Source organism: Leptonotus elevatus, chromosome 11 (assembly GCF_054856555.1).
Source record: "Leptonotus elevatus isolate MCC_2025b chromosome 11, RoL_Lele_1.0, whole genome shotgun sequence".
Taxonomy (NCBI): Eukaryota; Metazoa; Chordata; class Actinopteri; order Syngnathiformes; family Syngnathidae; genus Leptonotus; species Leptonotus elevatus.
The window spans coordinates 24,164,610-24,179,988 of NC_141249.1; the positions used below are offsets into that span (position 1 = coordinate 24,164,610).

The 15,379-nt window shown below is 44.9% G+C and overlaps 2 protein-coding genes across 4 annotated transcripts; one reads left to right on the forward strand and one right to left on the reverse strand.

Annotated features, from left to right (window-relative positions):
- Positions 1–8: 8 nt before the first annotated feature.
- smim24 (small integral membrane protein 24) lies at positions 9–13,973 on the forward strand. 2 transcript variants are annotated; one of them, XM_086089499.1, is made up of 4 exons: positions 8,655–9,479; positions 10,174–10,329; positions 11,175–11,301; positions 12,053–13,973. In XM_086089499.1, exons 2-4 carry the CDS (start codon positions 10,266–10,268, stop codon positions 12,156–12,158), a joined length of 297 nt encoding a protein of 98 aa, XP_085945625.1. In that variant the 5' UTR covers positions 8,655–9,479; positions 10,174–10,265; the 3' UTR covers positions 12,159–13,973. The 2 variants fall into 2 exon arrangements, with proteins under 2 accessions (XP_085945624.1, XP_085945625.1); XM_086089498.1 differs by lacking the exons at positions 8,655–9,479; positions 10,174–10,329; positions 11,175–11,301 and adding exons at positions 9–931; positions 1,601–1,718 and having other exon boundaries at positions 12,053–13,961.
- Positions 2,541–9,379, reverse strand: lrrc40 (leucine rich repeat containing 40). 2 transcript variants are annotated; one of them, XM_086089493.1, is made up of 15 exons: positions 9,089–9,379; positions 8,434–8,615; positions 8,182–8,255; positions 7,940–8,069; positions 6,528–6,651; positions 6,295–6,434; positions 5,135–5,307; positions 4,977–5,067; positions 4,473–4,518; positions 4,205–4,307; positions 3,919–4,026; positions 3,728–3,835; positions 3,449–3,526; positions 3,200–3,385; positions 2,541–2,732 (listed from the first exon to the last, which is right to left on the reverse strand). In XM_086089493.1, exons 1-15 carry the CDS (start codon positions 9,231–9,233, stop codon positions 2,627–2,629), a joined length of 1,794 nt encoding a protein of 597 aa, XP_085945619.1. In that variant the 5' UTR covers positions 9,234–9,379; the 3' UTR covers positions 2,541–2,626. The 2 variants fall into 2 exon arrangements, with proteins under 2 accessions (XP_085945619.1, XP_085945620.1); XM_086089494.1 differs by having other exon boundaries at positions 3,200–3,396.
- Positions 13,974–15,379: the final 1,406 nt, after the last annotated feature.

The following is a 15,379-nucleotide window of genomic DNA, read 5'->3' on the forward strand; positions in this document are numbered from 1 at the left end:
AGTCACGCCTTGAGATATGAGTTGAACTCCTTCCGTGACTACACTTGTATCTCAAACCATCGGCCCAAATTGTAATGAATGGAAATGCCCTTAAATTCCAGCCCCCGGAGAAAAACTTTTTTTCCCTCTTTTTAATAAGGCAAAATAACGTGCTGCTCTTTCTGGTGTGCCTGCTTTGGCCACCGGGGGGCAGCACGATCCAGTCATGCAGACACAAATGAAGAAGAACTGTATGTCGTCTTCTACTCGGACTCAGTAAGATGATGTCATATGAATCCTTTTCCGTAGGCGATAAAGAGTATTTATCTGTGAGTATTATTACGTTATCTATCAACATGTTTCTAAAACCACAACTATCAATGCTACTGTTAGCATGTCAATTACATTTTGCATTGTTGTTAGCATGAAGCGAAGCAAACTTTCCTCAGGCAAAGCACTGTGCTTGTTTAAAATCCACCACGTGTCATTTTCTGTGTTTTTCTGTTTGCTTTTCAAGTAAACTTGAGCCGGGAATGGCACGAAACAGCTTGAAGCCTCTTTTTTTTGATGAATTGTTCAACGTTGGTCAATGACCTGATGGGGAGTTCACTGCCACCGTACAGCGCTCGCATCTCAACTTTTTGAATCTAAAGTCAAAACAAAAAAGAAGAAGAAGAAAACCAGCTTCTATCTCCCAAACTTGTAAGTCGGGGCACTCGTATCTCAAGGCCCCACCGAGCCTGTTTCTGGTGAAATGAGTTGCTTTTCGGGGCGCAGCTGTTCCAATTTGTGACCAACGTTTGTTACCATGACAACCTGGAGAGTTTGCCTTCTTGCTTGTGGTGGAAGTCGATGGCCAAGTGGAAAGCACGCGCGAGCCCGAAAAAGTGTTTTCATGGCACACGGACAAACAAGAATGCGCCTCCTGGCCACCGCCTCGTCGAGCAATCAAGTAAGTGTCATTCAAAAGTAGCTCATGCTCTTATAATAAGCTCACTTTGAGCTGAAGTCACAACCCGCGTTATGGTTAGCGGCTAGCAAGCTAACAGCTAGCAAGCTAACACTGACCGTAACGTTCTCGAAGGTACTGTCTGACGTTTTTCCCCCGTTTTTTTCTTCTTCCGCCATGTGTGTGAACGTGTAAAGCACTTTGGGCACAATATGGTGAAGATAAAAGCGCCATATAAAAAGCAGTCCATTTGCCATTTCGGACATTTCTTCCCAAAATATGATATCTGGTTCGGTCCTTCAGTTAAACCACATCAGGGGTGTCCTCCTTTTTTCTTCCAAGGGCCACATACAAAAATATATATATATAAAATGGAAGGAGGCAAAGGTCACTTTGACACTTTTATTAAACCTAGACACACAATCCATCAATTAGGCAAAGACATATTTATGTATTTATGTACTGCATATTTAAAACAACAACATGCAAGTGTATCCTGCCGGCTGGAATCGGTCCACAATTGGAAGCAAACCAGGATCTTGCCGATTCTGTAAACTTACTTTGGCGTCGGATCTTAATCCATAATGTGTGATTGGTTGAAAAGCAGTTAGAGAGAGATTATTAATTTATTATTTTACACAAACATCTCTTTAAACGGGATCTCTCTGATAGGAAGCGAACCCGAGAGCAAGCAACGGTACCGCCCCGCCAGTCGTCTTCTCCAGAACCCGGAAGTGACAAGTGACGACCAACTTCTTTTCTTCTTCTGTCCTGCCACCCAGTGGAGAAGGTAAGTACTGCAGTAAAATGCAGTCAAGCGTTCAAACATTTGAGTCTTTGGACCAACAACTGCTTGGCTGGCGTTTGGACACCCCAGTTTTAAAACATCCAAGCTTTTTTTTCCTTTTTTTTGCCACTGCCCACTAAAAGAACGAGGAACTGAAAGCATTCAAACAAATCTCAAACCTACTCTCTGCTTAACATGGATGTTGAAATATTACATTTGGTGGGGGGAAGGAAAACAAATTATTTCGGAAAGTAAGTGAAAGTATAAGAGAGAGATACGGACAGACGTCCTCCCTCGGTTTCTCAATATTGGCAGTACAGTAATCAGTTGTTCTTCGCGGAGGGAAAAGAATAAAAACCTGTGAGAATTTTTTGCATTTTCTGACTTGATGTGTTCCCCACGGTTCAGATATGAGTTGCGTATCGGATGAACAACAACAACACACAGATGCTGTTAGTCCATTTGCATGTTAGCATTCAGGTAGCAGAGGCGACGCGCTTGAGAGTGGCATGTTGCCGACATCAATCGTTGGACAAAAATGCCTCATTAGTTGTAAATACATTTTCTGGATGGAGTGAAATGCGATCTTTTGGATTTGCGCTAAAGATGCTCACTGAGCTAAATTCCCAAGCGACGGTGTGAGCTTTTGTGGTCTCCGTGCCCCAGATGAGCAGATATTTTTATAAATGGGCCATGCAAAAAAAAAAAGAAGAATGTCCTGTTCACTGATTGGCAGCTTGTCATGGGAGGGGCGGGGCTAAGAGGGGAAGAATATCAACCAATCCGAGCCCCTCATTCAAAAGCTTAGAAAGTGGAATCAAACGGTCAGTGTAGGAAACAAATCTTTAATGAATGAATGAACGATTGTCACGACTCGGGGTCAACGAGGGCGGCCCGTTGGGGTTCGGCTCTCATGTGGGAATGCGGCTGCGCAGGTACTCCAACACGGCGTCTGTTCCCTTGGCCACGATGGCGGCTCGCGGGGTCCGGAAAGGATTTCCTTCCAGACTCAGACACCTGAACGACACAAACATCGTTTGCATTTCACAGGAAAAACAGAAAAAGCCATTTCGGCAACATGTGACGCCGCTGACGCATTGTTTGTGATGTCACTTCCTGTTTCTAGACAGCATCAGACTTTTCATGTTAGTTGTTACAGCCTTGTTCCGAAATGGAGAAAAACAAACTAAACATTTTTCCGCCCTCCTATTTTTGATGTAAACATCCGTCAACATGTCTTTGGTGTAGTACCACATTTTGCCACAACCTTCCCTCCCGGCAGCACTGAGCGAGCTCTACATTCCGCCTAATAGATTGCAAGACGCACAGGCAGATAAGAACCCCAACTCCAGTAAAAGCCGGTGTTTTTGCCTTGACTAAAAGCTCAACTAAGAAGAAGCATTTGGGCAAATAAATAAAAAACAAAAGCACCGTAAAATGCAATTCAAACGGAGTCCATTAGGAAAAGTGTGGCGCTCGTCTACCTGAGCGTCGTGCACAAGCCCAGTTGTGGCGGCACGTTGAGCAGTTCGTTGTTGGACAGATCCAGCGTGGACAGACGGACCAGCCCCAGCAAGCGGGCGGGGTCCACGTCTCCCACCTGGTTGTTCCCCAGCAGGATGCTTTCCAGGGACGGCATGTCGTACAAAACCGCCGGGAAAGACTTGAACCTGCGGCACAACTTTTTACGCACGCGTTCCAAACGATCCCGTGTGAGCGTTGAGGAGGCTTACTTGTTGTAGTTGAGGATGACCGAGTGAAGTTTGCTCAAATTCTTCAGGTCGGCCGGTAAATCTCTCAGCTGGTTGTTCCTGACGGGCACAAACAAGCGCCGCCGCTTAGAAAGCCACCAAACTGACGGCAAAATGGCGGACTCAGGCAAAATGGCGGACTTCCATGAGTCCATGACTTTTTGGTGAGCCTGCTGTCAAATTTCATGTTGCCCAGTCAAAACCAATGAGCCCCAAATGTGCAGCTGAAGGGCCAAAATGGCGGCCTGAGGTCGCGCGTACCTGAGGTCAAGGTGCAGCAGGTTGGCCAGCGAGCAGACGAGCGAGCAGCCGCTCAGCCTGTTGAAGGCCATGTTGAGCTCCGTCAGCGACGCCCGCGTCTCCGCCAGCCTGCGCGCACACAAACGCGCCAGCCCGTCAGCGCGACCCGACGCCGGCACGTCAGACCCCACGCGGCTGGCGTACTCGCTCACCTGGGCGGCACGTCCGTCAGCAGGTTCTTGCTCAAGTCGGCCGCCGTGACGGCGTGCTCGGCGGCGGCCTGGAACAGCTCGTCCGGGATGCGCTCCGCCTTCTTGTCACTGCGCGGGAACACCACAACGTTTTGGCCACAAAACCCGACCGAGTACCTTACTTTTGAAACCCGAACCCTACTTCCTGTCTTTTTGGCTACGGGTCCCAGAGACCTTTTTGTGGGTCAAATGTCATGTTGCTCAGCTGCCGTTGAGTCCAGCGGACTCGGGGGGCGTCGCCACTCACCTGTACGCCAGCGACTTGAGCGTTTTGATGCTGTGCACGTTGACGGCGGCCTGGCTGGGCAGCGTCATGGCGGTCGGCATGTCGCCGGCATTATCGGGCTCCTCTGCAAGAGCACAAACGCTGACGGTTATGGGCGGCTTACGTAAACGAAGCGGGTTCGGCAAAGCCTCCTTCCTTTCCTTGTTTCCTTTCTTACTTTTCCATCACGTATCACTTTGAAAATGTGATTTGGCTGCAAGCCACAAACGTGTCCGCGGTGCGACTGTACCTTTAATTCGTCCTCGGAGGTACTTGAGAAGCTCATTGGTTCCTTTCTGTGGCCAAGGGAGAGAATCACATGTCAACCATTTGATTAGCGCTTAGCATTTGTTAGCTTGAAGTGACACTCTTCATGTGCACGCCAGATGTTTGGGCTCAAGCTGGACTTGGGTGAAAAATAACCGTTTCATAACCATCCAGTGCAGATATATATATATATATATTTTAAAGGTTTTCAGGTTATTAAATGGACAATTAACCCTTAATTAATGTTTGAGAGAACAACATTATTTTCTTTGGCTGTATTTTGGCTCACTTTAGGAAATGTCATCGAATTTCAGGGGGAAAGAATTTTGACATTTAGGAGCCTCCGGCGGTGCCTGAAGACGACCTCGTTGAATTGATTCCGTGCCGGCGACTTGTCGGCTGATTCGATCCGTCAAACGGGTTAGTTGAAGGCACCCATTGCAAATTGGACCCCGACAATGTTGAAGACAAGGACGAGAGGACAAACCGTCAGCAGGTCCCTCCTGATCCCACGCAGAGGATTTCCATCCAGCAGCAGAAGCTTCAGCTCGGGCAGCAGGCCGAGCGCCGCGGGAAGTCTGACATGCAGACAGGAAGCCAACGTGAGTCTTTTTCCCGAAAGAGGATGACGGAGGCGGGACTTACATGCCAATGTCGTTGTTGGTGAGGTCCAGTCGCGTGAGCGCGCCGAGCGCCGCCACCTGCTCGGGCAGCGTGACGATCTTGTTGTCTCGCAGCTCCAGCACGGAGAGGGCGCCAAAGCTGGACACGTGCTCGCCGGCCACGCTCGCAATCTGGTTGTTTCCCAAGTACAGCTCCTACGCAAAAGGAAAAAGTCAACATCTTCTTGTCAATTTCGAGTTTGCTGACTTTCTGAAATTTTGCCCAACTAAAAAAAAAAAAATCTAAGAAAATCTGAAAACTCAAATGTGTGCTGTAGCATAACATGCTATTGGCATTAGCATGATAAAGGGTTCATCTTTTACGTCCTGTTTTCTAAACATTTTTATTTAAATTACATCTAATTGTATTTGTTATTAATTGAAATATTTGTTTTATTTAAAAAATATATCAAATCTAATTATACAACATTTGTATAAAAAGTCCAAATTTACAGTTTGTTTTTAGACACATTGATCATTTGACATTTTATTCATACAAATAGGAAATTACTATTTTTGTTTTGAAAATGTTTCAAATACGATTTTTACATGTAATGTTTATTTAAAAAAACAAACATTTTTGGTCTTATTTTAAAAAGATTTCTCAAATAATCATTTTATTATTATTTGCGGGCTTGCCTGGTCCGAGGGTCTGCTGGATTTACATACCAATAAATGCATCACGTTTACACATTTCCATCCATCCATTTTCTGTACCGCTTGTCCTCACAAGGGTCGCGGGGTTGCTGGAGCCTATCCCAGCTGGCTTCGGGCAGTAGGCGGGGCACGTTTACACATTTGTTTTATTATATTTAATTTTAAATATCTGTATAAACTATTCAGTTGCATAATTTTTGTGTGAAAAGTATTTCAAGACGGTAGTGAATCACAAATTTAACGTTTCAGAGTAAAGTTACATGACACGCAGAGTTATTTATTAGCCATTTTTTGTTGACATAATCATCATTCTTAAATTATATCCTTATGAATATGATGTTAATCTGTATTAACAAGTCAAAGCAAGTGAGTGGCTAATGCTAAATAAGTTTCCAGTTTTGTGCAAGGAACCACCTGCTGTTAAAGTGCTGCCCCCTGTTGCTATGGAGTGCAATTGTGCCATTATGGCTGCCGATGGCATTTGACCTTGAGCGCAGGAGCGTGAAGCGGCGGGAGTTGCCGCAGTCTGTTGTGTCGCAGGTAGAGCTGCTCCAGGGCCGCCATCTGCGACAGGTCGGCGGGAACGTCGCTCAGAAGGTTGTTGCTGCAGTCCAGCAGCTTCACATCTGCGAGAGAAAAAAAGAGGACATTTGATTTTTGGGGGGGAAAAGTTGAGCTTTTGTCGGAAGTCCGGATGGCTTGCGCCACCCGGGTCTTACTGGTGAGCAGCGGCAGGCTGTCGGGCAGACGGGCGAGCTTGTTGCGACACAGGTGGAGCTTCTGCAGGCGGCTGAGACGGCCCAGGCCGGACGGGAGCTCCGTCAGATGGTTGTCGGAAACGTCCTGCCACACATCACAAGGCGGATGCGCCGCATGTGGTCAAGCTCCGCCCATTTGTCAAGCAGCATTTGCCATCTCCAAAAAACATTCCGGACAACTACATCAGCTAACAGAAAAATGTCATCATTAACAACTCATTTGCTCCCAAAAACGTGTAAATACGTTCTATTTTAAGTGTCCCAAAGACGTATTTATACATTTTTGAAAGTTTTTTTTATTTATGCTAGAGCATACAGAAGGCTTTTATGCAGCCCCTCAGCCAGGGATGCAGAGTGCAGTTCGAGGCGTCTCTCAACGTCGGGTGGACTAAAATGTTTGACTCCGCCCACACAGATTTTTCTAAATGGTTTAAACAAATTTTTTTTTCAACCAAATTTGCAGATTTAATGATGCGCCGTCTTATGACGTAAACTTGGTTTTTTTTAAAACACATTATAGAACATCGAAAATTACAAACAGCCTCAGTCAGCCGGGGGCGGAGCCAACTAAACTGTTTGAGGAAGAGGCGAAAGTGCAGTACTACATGTCCCCAGCAGACCTGGACACTTGAGATTAGTATTTAGGTTTCGGTCAGTTTTTCATTTTCATTGTTTAATACGGTGCTCAAAACATGCTGTAATCGTTACATGTATTATTATTTATAACAAAGAAAGAAAGAAGGCGCATCGAGGTTGAAAATTTGTGTGGGCGGAGTCAAATGTTTAGGTCCACCTGACGTTGAGGCACGCCTCCAACTGCGCTCTGCATCCAGGGCTTACTCCTCAACTTCAAAGTTGAAGAAATGGTAGTTATTACACAAACGGCCAGCAGGTGGCAGCAGAGAAAAAGCCATGTTGAAAAAAAGCTCATTTACTTACAATTCTAAATAGATTTATGAATATTGATGAAACTTGGCTATATTCTAATGCTAATTGCTGCAAAACGGAAACAGATAAAAATAGACTTTTTTCGTGATGAAACAAGAGCCTCTAATCTTTCTTTTGGTAGCTTCCATGTTTATATAGCAATAGAACAAAATATTCTGTGGGCCTTGCAAAATCAGTCCAAATTCAGTAAAACAGTCAAGAGTGAAGGGGGTTGCTTCAGTCAAAATAGCTGGGAGTGAATAACCTTCATTTTTTAAATGCTGATGCTATTTCAAAATGGCTATGACCGTGATGAGCAACTGGTGGCCACTTGAATAAAAAAAAGAAAGAAAGATGGAATGGAATGGAGTTCTCCTCGTGGCCTCTAGGGTACGCAAACTTATGAGCACAACATGTACAAAAGCTAAATGTGGCTTGATGGCTACCAGCTCAGTGAGCGCCTCCAGTTGTCCCAACTCCTCGGGCAGCGCATCCAGCAGGTTCTGCTGCAGCGTCAGGCTCTGCAGGTTCTTCAGCGAGTAGACCTCCGGCGGCAGCCACTTCAAACGGTTGTGACTACCGCAACAAACAGCACAACATCCAGCGCGTGACTCGTAGTCAAGCCGGATATCAAGTGAGAACGGCGGAAGCCGATTGGACGTAACGAGGTCCAGCGCGGTCGTCTTACCCGAGTCGCAGCTGCTGAAGCTCCTGCAGTTCCCCCAAAGCGCCCGGCAGCGTCTCCAGCTGGTTGTCGTGCAGCTAAACGATAGAAAAGTGTAGCAACAATTGAAACTTTTTCTCGAGGAAGGTTCAGCAATTATATTGTAAGAAAATCTCATAGTGTGTGGGTCTTGAAAGAAAGTCAAAATGCTGTCAAATGAGAACACTCAGCTTTAAAAAACAAACAAACGCGCTTGCGAGTGTGAGGCGGGCATACGTCGAGCGTGGTGAGCGCAGGCAGCAGTCGGATGTCGTCGGACAAGCGCGTGAGCCGGTTGGACGCCAACAGCAGCTTGGTGAGGTCCGTCTGCTCCCACCAGCGCTCGGACGCGCCGAACGACACGTTGCGATGGGCCTCCTCGGGCGTGTCCACGTTCAGCCGGTATACGTTCGTTGGGACTGGGCGGGGGGCAGGAGGGGGGGGGGGAATAAACATGAACACGTGTAACGGGGAAAGCGCTGCTGACAGAAGAAGAAAACATTTTGGGCATCCAACATAATACAAATATCATTTCTGTAAGGTATACATCTGAAATCATGAAAATGCATGTAAAGTAATGTTAAATATCGTGCTGGCCTTGAAGGTCAAGTTCCGGGAATACACATTTATGGTGTATGATGACCCTTGTATCGTGATCATTGTATCATGAGATTAAGACCCAATTCTCTTTTCATTCTTTAGGTTGGCTGTGATTCCATTTTGATTGTCTATTGAATTAAGTTCTTTGATGTCCATTCAGTAAGAAGTAGAAATGGCATGAGGTTTTAGCTGTAATTCACCCGCACAACTGTACAACATAAAGAGCCGACAGTTGAAAGCAGCACTGAACACATGACTTGACTTTGGAAAGCGTCAAAAGTGTCCAAAGCACCTTCGCTGAGGCTCCGATTGGTCAGGTTGAGCGTTCCGCTCTGCCGGGCCGCCTTGAGGAGTCCGGAAGGGACGCTGGGCTCACTTTCGGGCGTCCTGAAGCCCCGCAGCGAGTCCGCCTGCTGCGCGCCTCGTGAACGAGACATTTTCCACTCGTTTGGCCGCCACGGACGGTGTTCTGAAGTCTTCAAGGTTTCCGGGGCGTTTGTTTACCTCCACGCCCGGACGCCGCGCACTTCCGCCCGCCAACAGCGACGTCATCACGTCACTTTCTGCTGCCGCTACGGCGTGTGCGGTTGGCAACGCGTCACTTCCGTTGAAGTTCCGTCACAATAAAAATGCTTGACTTGCGCGCAGGAGCTCCGTAAACAGTGATTCTAGCCACCAACAGAGTACGTTTTTATTTTATTTTATAGATTATATTATATGTTGACAAATTACTGGTTTTGGTGGTATTCTTCTCTTAAACACCAACCACGAAAACCACGAGAGCACAACGGTAGTCGGGTTCCTTCACAATAAAAGCATTGACAGATGAGTAGCTTTCAGAGACGGTACGAAATCACAGAATTCCTCACGAACCGAAGATGCAACAAAGTGTTGTACAGAAATGCGATTCGATAAGAAGAAACAAAATAGCAGCGTTTTAACTGTAAAATCAATCAAATCATCAAAAAATATATATATTTAGGTTTTTCACGTTTTGCAGTGTCAGGCGTTGCCTTCTGAAATCATAGCTTTCTTTACAACAAGTGCGGTCTGAAATCACAGAGCTTTCGTCATGTACCTAAGCAACAGGTGTTGCCTTTAGGGGAGGTCCGACATGATAGCTTTCCTTTTCTCGCATAACTTATCAACTTGTGACATTACATCTTGCCTCACAAACGATCAGTAGCCAACTTCATTAAGTTAGGCGTTGCCCTTAAGGACAGCCTGAAATCATAACCTTTAAGTTCATAATACTCGTTTAATGAGTATTAGTGAGGAGCTGTACGTTGGTAATGAGTAACATAGCATAGCAGGTATTGTTATGATTCACGCCCTGATAGGCAACCATAAAATATTGGTGACCTTTGCTCATTGCAGCAAAAAAGAAAGAAGAAGAAGACTTTTGAGAATTGCAGCGCCGTCGTCTATGTTTGTGTGTGAATGAGCTGCAGTACTCGGATACTTTCAGGATGTTTTGGGCTTTTGTCATCTTGTGGGCACTGCAGAATGCAGCCCAGGCCTCAACTTTCAAAGGTAACGTTTTTTCTTTTTCTTTCAGGGTTGGGCCAATTTTTGTGCGGCACATTCACAGATGAGGTCAAATGTTAATGAAAAGTTCAATTGCGCATGTAAAATGGTTTATTTTAATAATAAATAATTGTTTAGAATTAACTGAGAAGCACGTTTCAGATTATGAACATGCAAGTACATTTCAGTTCATTTATTTTTTATTTATAATAAATCATTTGACAAAGTATAATGAGATAAAGGAATACAAATTAATAGTTCAATGTAAAACAATAATTCAGTCACATTTTTATTTGTAATTAATAAATAATCAATGATTTCATATTTTTTATGGACATATAAAATTGCAAATTTTGACAAAATAAGTTTTTAATTTAAATGAAATGAATATTAAGATATATTTCCATTTCAAAATTCTTTCTCATTCTTGTAATTTATTTTTAAAAATTGTTTCAATTGTTTAAATATATTTCAAATGAGTTATTTTACTATTTTTATTGAACTAATTATTTCATGTTATGAATAAAAAAACTAATATAAAATTAATATATGTAAAAATATGCACAATTGTTGACTTTGATTACAAAATAAGACATTATTTAAATGTGTTCATTGTATTATTTTTTTGTTTATAATTCATCATGTACCAAAATGATTATTGTATTTAACTTTTTACAGTAAATAACGGTACCAATTATTAAATTGAATAAATTAAAGTAAAAATTGCAACAACAACAAAAAAAGATTAAATGCATTTTAATCTGCCCCGCTGTGGCCTGTAAAAAAATAAAAATAAAATAAAATAATGAATAAGAATTGAATGTTGTCTTTCTTTCTTTCTTGTGCATCAGGGGCGCGCGTGTCCGCATCTCAGCCGGTGACGCTTCAGCCGTGGCTGACCGGCCTGACGGCCGTGGTGGTCTTCCTCTTCGTCGTCTTTGTCTTCCTCATCCTCAGCAGACTGTTCGGGAAGGACAGGTCGCTCGCTTAAACGCGCACACACGCTGAAGCAGAAGTCTGTCAAATTGTGTTTAGTGAGCGCTTCTCCTTTGCCGAACTCAAAGTTAGGGTGGTGCCATAACAAGATGCATGGTTATTGTACAGGCTGCCCGCAATAAAAGGCCAACCTGGGCAAAGCAGATGTGACCCGAACACGGAAACAGATCGCTTTGTAAACAATATTTGAGGAACGCACCTCTTGGAGCTTTGAGTTCCGTCGCGTGAACAAAAGTGTTTGTCTTCTATTCAACGATGGCTTGAGTATAAAACAACACACACAGGAATGAATTGTTACTGCTCAGTAAAAGACGGCTAAAGTGGCTGCAATTTTGTGTTTTGTCATCCAATTGACATCATACTGTACGTGTGTGTTACACTGCCTCCTAGTGGCCAGGGTGCGTGCGCACACCAGAAGGAGCCGCACAATGTCCATTGAAAGGACAAAATGTTGGCCCAAAATGCTGACATCATCGAGGGCTCGTGTGAATTTCAAATCTGATTGGTTGATAACAGAGTTCCATTAAATTCCACAAGCCTTCAGCAGGCAGATTATATTCACATGGCAACACATGGCAGCTGTAATTTGATTGGACAAAAGTCTGTCAGCGGGGCAGCCAATCGAAAACAGCCAACTTTCATGGAACAATCGTTGGAATTGCGTGTATGTTGTTATGTTGCGTCATACGTGGAGGCAATGACTAACATGCGTGTTGTGGTTTTATTGTAACAGGGATCAGGAGGAAGAGGAGGAGGAGGAGGAGACGAAGGACAAGTTTGTATACAAGAACGAGGTTCTGGAGCTGTATGAAGACGAAGTAAACCAAACCAGCCTGTAGGTCAAAAGAAGATCAAGATGATTTCAAAGCTTTCATTTCATCTCCAGTGGGATTTTTAGAGTCAAGAGTTTGTCTTTCAAAACAAATATATAAACCAGATTGGCATATCGTCGCCATTGGCTGGAAACCGTGTGTGTCCAAATGATCATTTCTCTAAAAGTGTCATAAAGCTCCGCCTCTTTTTCCACTCTGCGGGAGCCGTGTGGGATTTTGTCGCCTCAAGATTGGAAGTCGGAAATTGTTCTCGATTTTCATTGAGTGGAGGAACGAGTACACGCAAGGAAATGACAGCCGTTAAACTCCGAACCAACAGGGGGCCCTCAACACAAATAGACAAACAGCAGACAAGATGCTAGTCAAAGTCAATTCAAACCCAGAACCTGCTAGAACCACCATGCCACTGTGTTGCCTTTCATTCCAATGGCCTCCATTTTGACACCCTGTTAGTTTGCTTATCCATGAAAGGCTCAAAGCACACGACTTAGTTGGTGTGTGTGTGTGTTAGCTGTAAGAACTTGATGAAGGTCCTAATCTTCTCAGTGACGCCCCCTCGGTGGAGTCCAGAACGTTTTTTTTGTTTTTTTTGTGGCGATGACGCAAGGACGCGTCCCATCCGAGGTGAGCCGCTCGCTGGACTCTTCACTTGCTAAATGAAGCAAGACGCACGCGCACTTGACATCCCTCAGGAGGACTTTCTTCCTCTGGTGACGTTCGCAAGATGAAGACGAGGAGTTCATCTTCCGCTCCTTAGCTCCAAGCGTTTGTCTTCCGTCTTTGACGCCTTGACGGCGTGGCGGTCGCCATGGCGATGGCATCCGGCTCAGTGAGGTGGCAACTGCGCTACGATGTCGGCGCCAACACCTGGTGGATGGTCAGATTGATTCTTTTTTTCTTTTCATTTTATTAGCTCGTGTGTAGAAGTTAATTATGCGCTCAATTGGATTCATTTGACTGAAAACAACAACAAAAATGCAAACCAGGCACGGATCTAAGATTTTTAGAGGCGGGCTCCACCGATACATACATGAAAATAACTTATCAATATATTTTCAAATTTGATATGAATGCTGGAGGGGCTTAAATGAGGCTACACGGATTTCTGAGGGGGCCGTAGTTAGCCCCGCCTTGCTAGCCCCAGCAGCGCCATCTTTGACGTAAACACAACATGAAAACCAAACACAGAGAAGAAAACTAATTGGAAGTCGGTGATGATGTTGCCGATGTGTTTCAGTTGCTCAAGTCCGCGTGAAGTGAAATGTAATTGGAGACGGCACGGACAAAAAAGTGTTGCTAACATGGCTGCCAAACTTGAATGATGAACAAAACATCGGCAAGTTTATAAAATGCTTTGTCGACTGAATGTGCTGAAACCACGTCCAGATGTTCAACTGTCAATCAAATACGACCTGGAAATATTAATGCTACTTGTTTAGCATCTTTATGGGGCGATACGCTCACCGAAATATTGTACCGCATTTGGTCCGTGACGTTTTCAACTTGTGATGTTTAGCGAGCGTGGAATGTAAACGACGCCTGACGCGCTTCGTTGCGATGAGCGGAGGAGGAAGCAGATGCTAACAGATGCAGCCAACAATAATTCTGTCGCAAAGCGCATAAGCTAAGCGCCGTAGCTTTGGCTGGAGAAAGTCTTAGCATGGCGGCTAACATCCAGCACGGGGACAGTCGAAAATGCTCAACGTAAGATGAAAACTGCAAACAATTGTCGTCACAATATATGTGAACATCTCCACTTATTCCCACTTCAGAAAATATCTGAACTCACTTTTTTTTTTTTGCTACTCGCTAATGCTAACCCGTGCTAACATTGCAGCTGTGCTTAGCTTTTTGTCTTTGACATGCTTGAAAGCACTAGTACGTCACTTTGTATAGAGCTATGGCTGTTTTTATAGTGTTCTATAAATAAAGTTGAGTTGAGTTGAAAGTGGCTGTGGAACTTGGCCAAGGCTAGCTGCCAAGTCATTGGCTGGAGAACTGGAGCACTTATTGGTCATTTTTTCTCACTGTGACATCACAGTGGGCTGAAGATGGTCAGAGATCATCAGACTCATTTGGGTGCTCAATTACAGACAACAATTAAAAGTCACTTTCCCACAAAATCTGATGTCGAAAACGCGTGAACGCGCCGCTGGAGCGCCGACGGAGCGCCGACGGAGCGGGAAGAGGCCGAGCGTCTCGCTAAGCTGCTGCTGCGGCTGATCCGTCTTAAAAAGGATCATTCCTGCGTCAACATCTGTCCTCCCGGGCCAAGCGCAACACATGCGGCAACTTCGGTGGAGTCTTTCGTACGTCACAAGTCCTTCAACGGGCAACTTAAATCTGACTCCAGTCAAGTCACTTCGAGGCCCCGCCTCTCATCAACCAGCTGACACAGTGCTCATAATATTAGAAACAGCTGCCGGTAAGATGCGACACAACCCCAACCCCGAGCTGGTGCCCGTTCACCCTGGGGCCCCGCGGAGCCGGCTGGGAACAAATTGCCGCTCTGTGCTGGGGGGGGGTCACACAAAGAATCCCTCGTCTCCTCCTCTTCTTCAGTCTGCTGCCCGCCATTTTGTCATCACGTGCTTTGTTGTCGCTTATGTGCTAAATTACTTCCACGTGGCCACCAGCAAGGGGCGCCAGAGAGGAGTTTATGGGAAGAAGCTGAGTCAGCAGCTCACGATTTCTCTCTCTTTACACACACACGCACACGCACACGCACACGCACACACACACACACACGGCAGATCATAAAATCCGCCAGGTCGAATGCAGCATTAACAAAAAGACAAAATGATGACAATGCCATTTTTCCCGCCCTTTTCATTGCAAATCCTCAAAAGAATCGTTTGAAAACCCCGCGTACATTTTTTTTTTTTTTTCGGTTAGCTGCTTCCCAGTGAGGCTCATTTGGGTCAATTTCCTTGATGGAGTTTTGGTTTCACCGCAAATAGCTGCTTCAAACCAAAATGGTCGCCTTCCTGTTCCATTTCAGGTGTTGGCCCTTGACACTTTTGTGTGTATGTTGTTATAACTGGCAAGTTTTGGGGCGGGTTCTGCGTGATCACAAAAAGTTCTTAATGAACATCTGTGTTTTGTCTTATTAGATGATTGTTTTATTAATGTTTGTATGAAATGTCCGTTTTAGTGACGTTACAACAAACAAGCTTTGTTGAATTCTGGGGCAAGATGACAAAGTGTAACCCAGTTGACGTTTGGGG

Bases quoted from the DNA above. Each gene is read 5' to 3' on its own strand.
- smim24 (XM_086089498.1), top strand. From the start codon at position 832: ATGGCCAAGTGGAAAGCACGCGCGAGCCCGAAAAAGTGTTTTCATGGC. The intron at 932-1,600 runs GTAAGTGTCATT...TCTCTCTGATAG, and splicing joins CCGCCTCGTCGAGCAATCAA to GAAGCGAACCCGAGAGCAAG. The intron at 1,719-12,052 runs GTAAGTACTGCA...TTATTGTAACAG, and splicing joins CCTGCCACCCAGTGGAGAAG to GGATCAGGAGGAAGAGGAGG.
- lrrc40 (XM_086089493.1), bottom strand. From the start codon at position 9,233: ATGTCTCGTTCACGAGGCGCGCAGCAGGCGGACTCGCTGCGGGGCTTC. The intron at 8,070-8,181 runs GTAAGACGACCG...TTGTTGCGGTAG, and splicing joins CTTCAGCAGCTGCGACTCGG to TCACAACCGTTTGAAGTGGC. The intron at 5,308-6,294 runs GTCAAATGCCAT...CCTTTTGCGTAG, and splicing joins TTCACGCTCCTGCGCTCAAG to GAGCTGTACTTGGGAAACAA.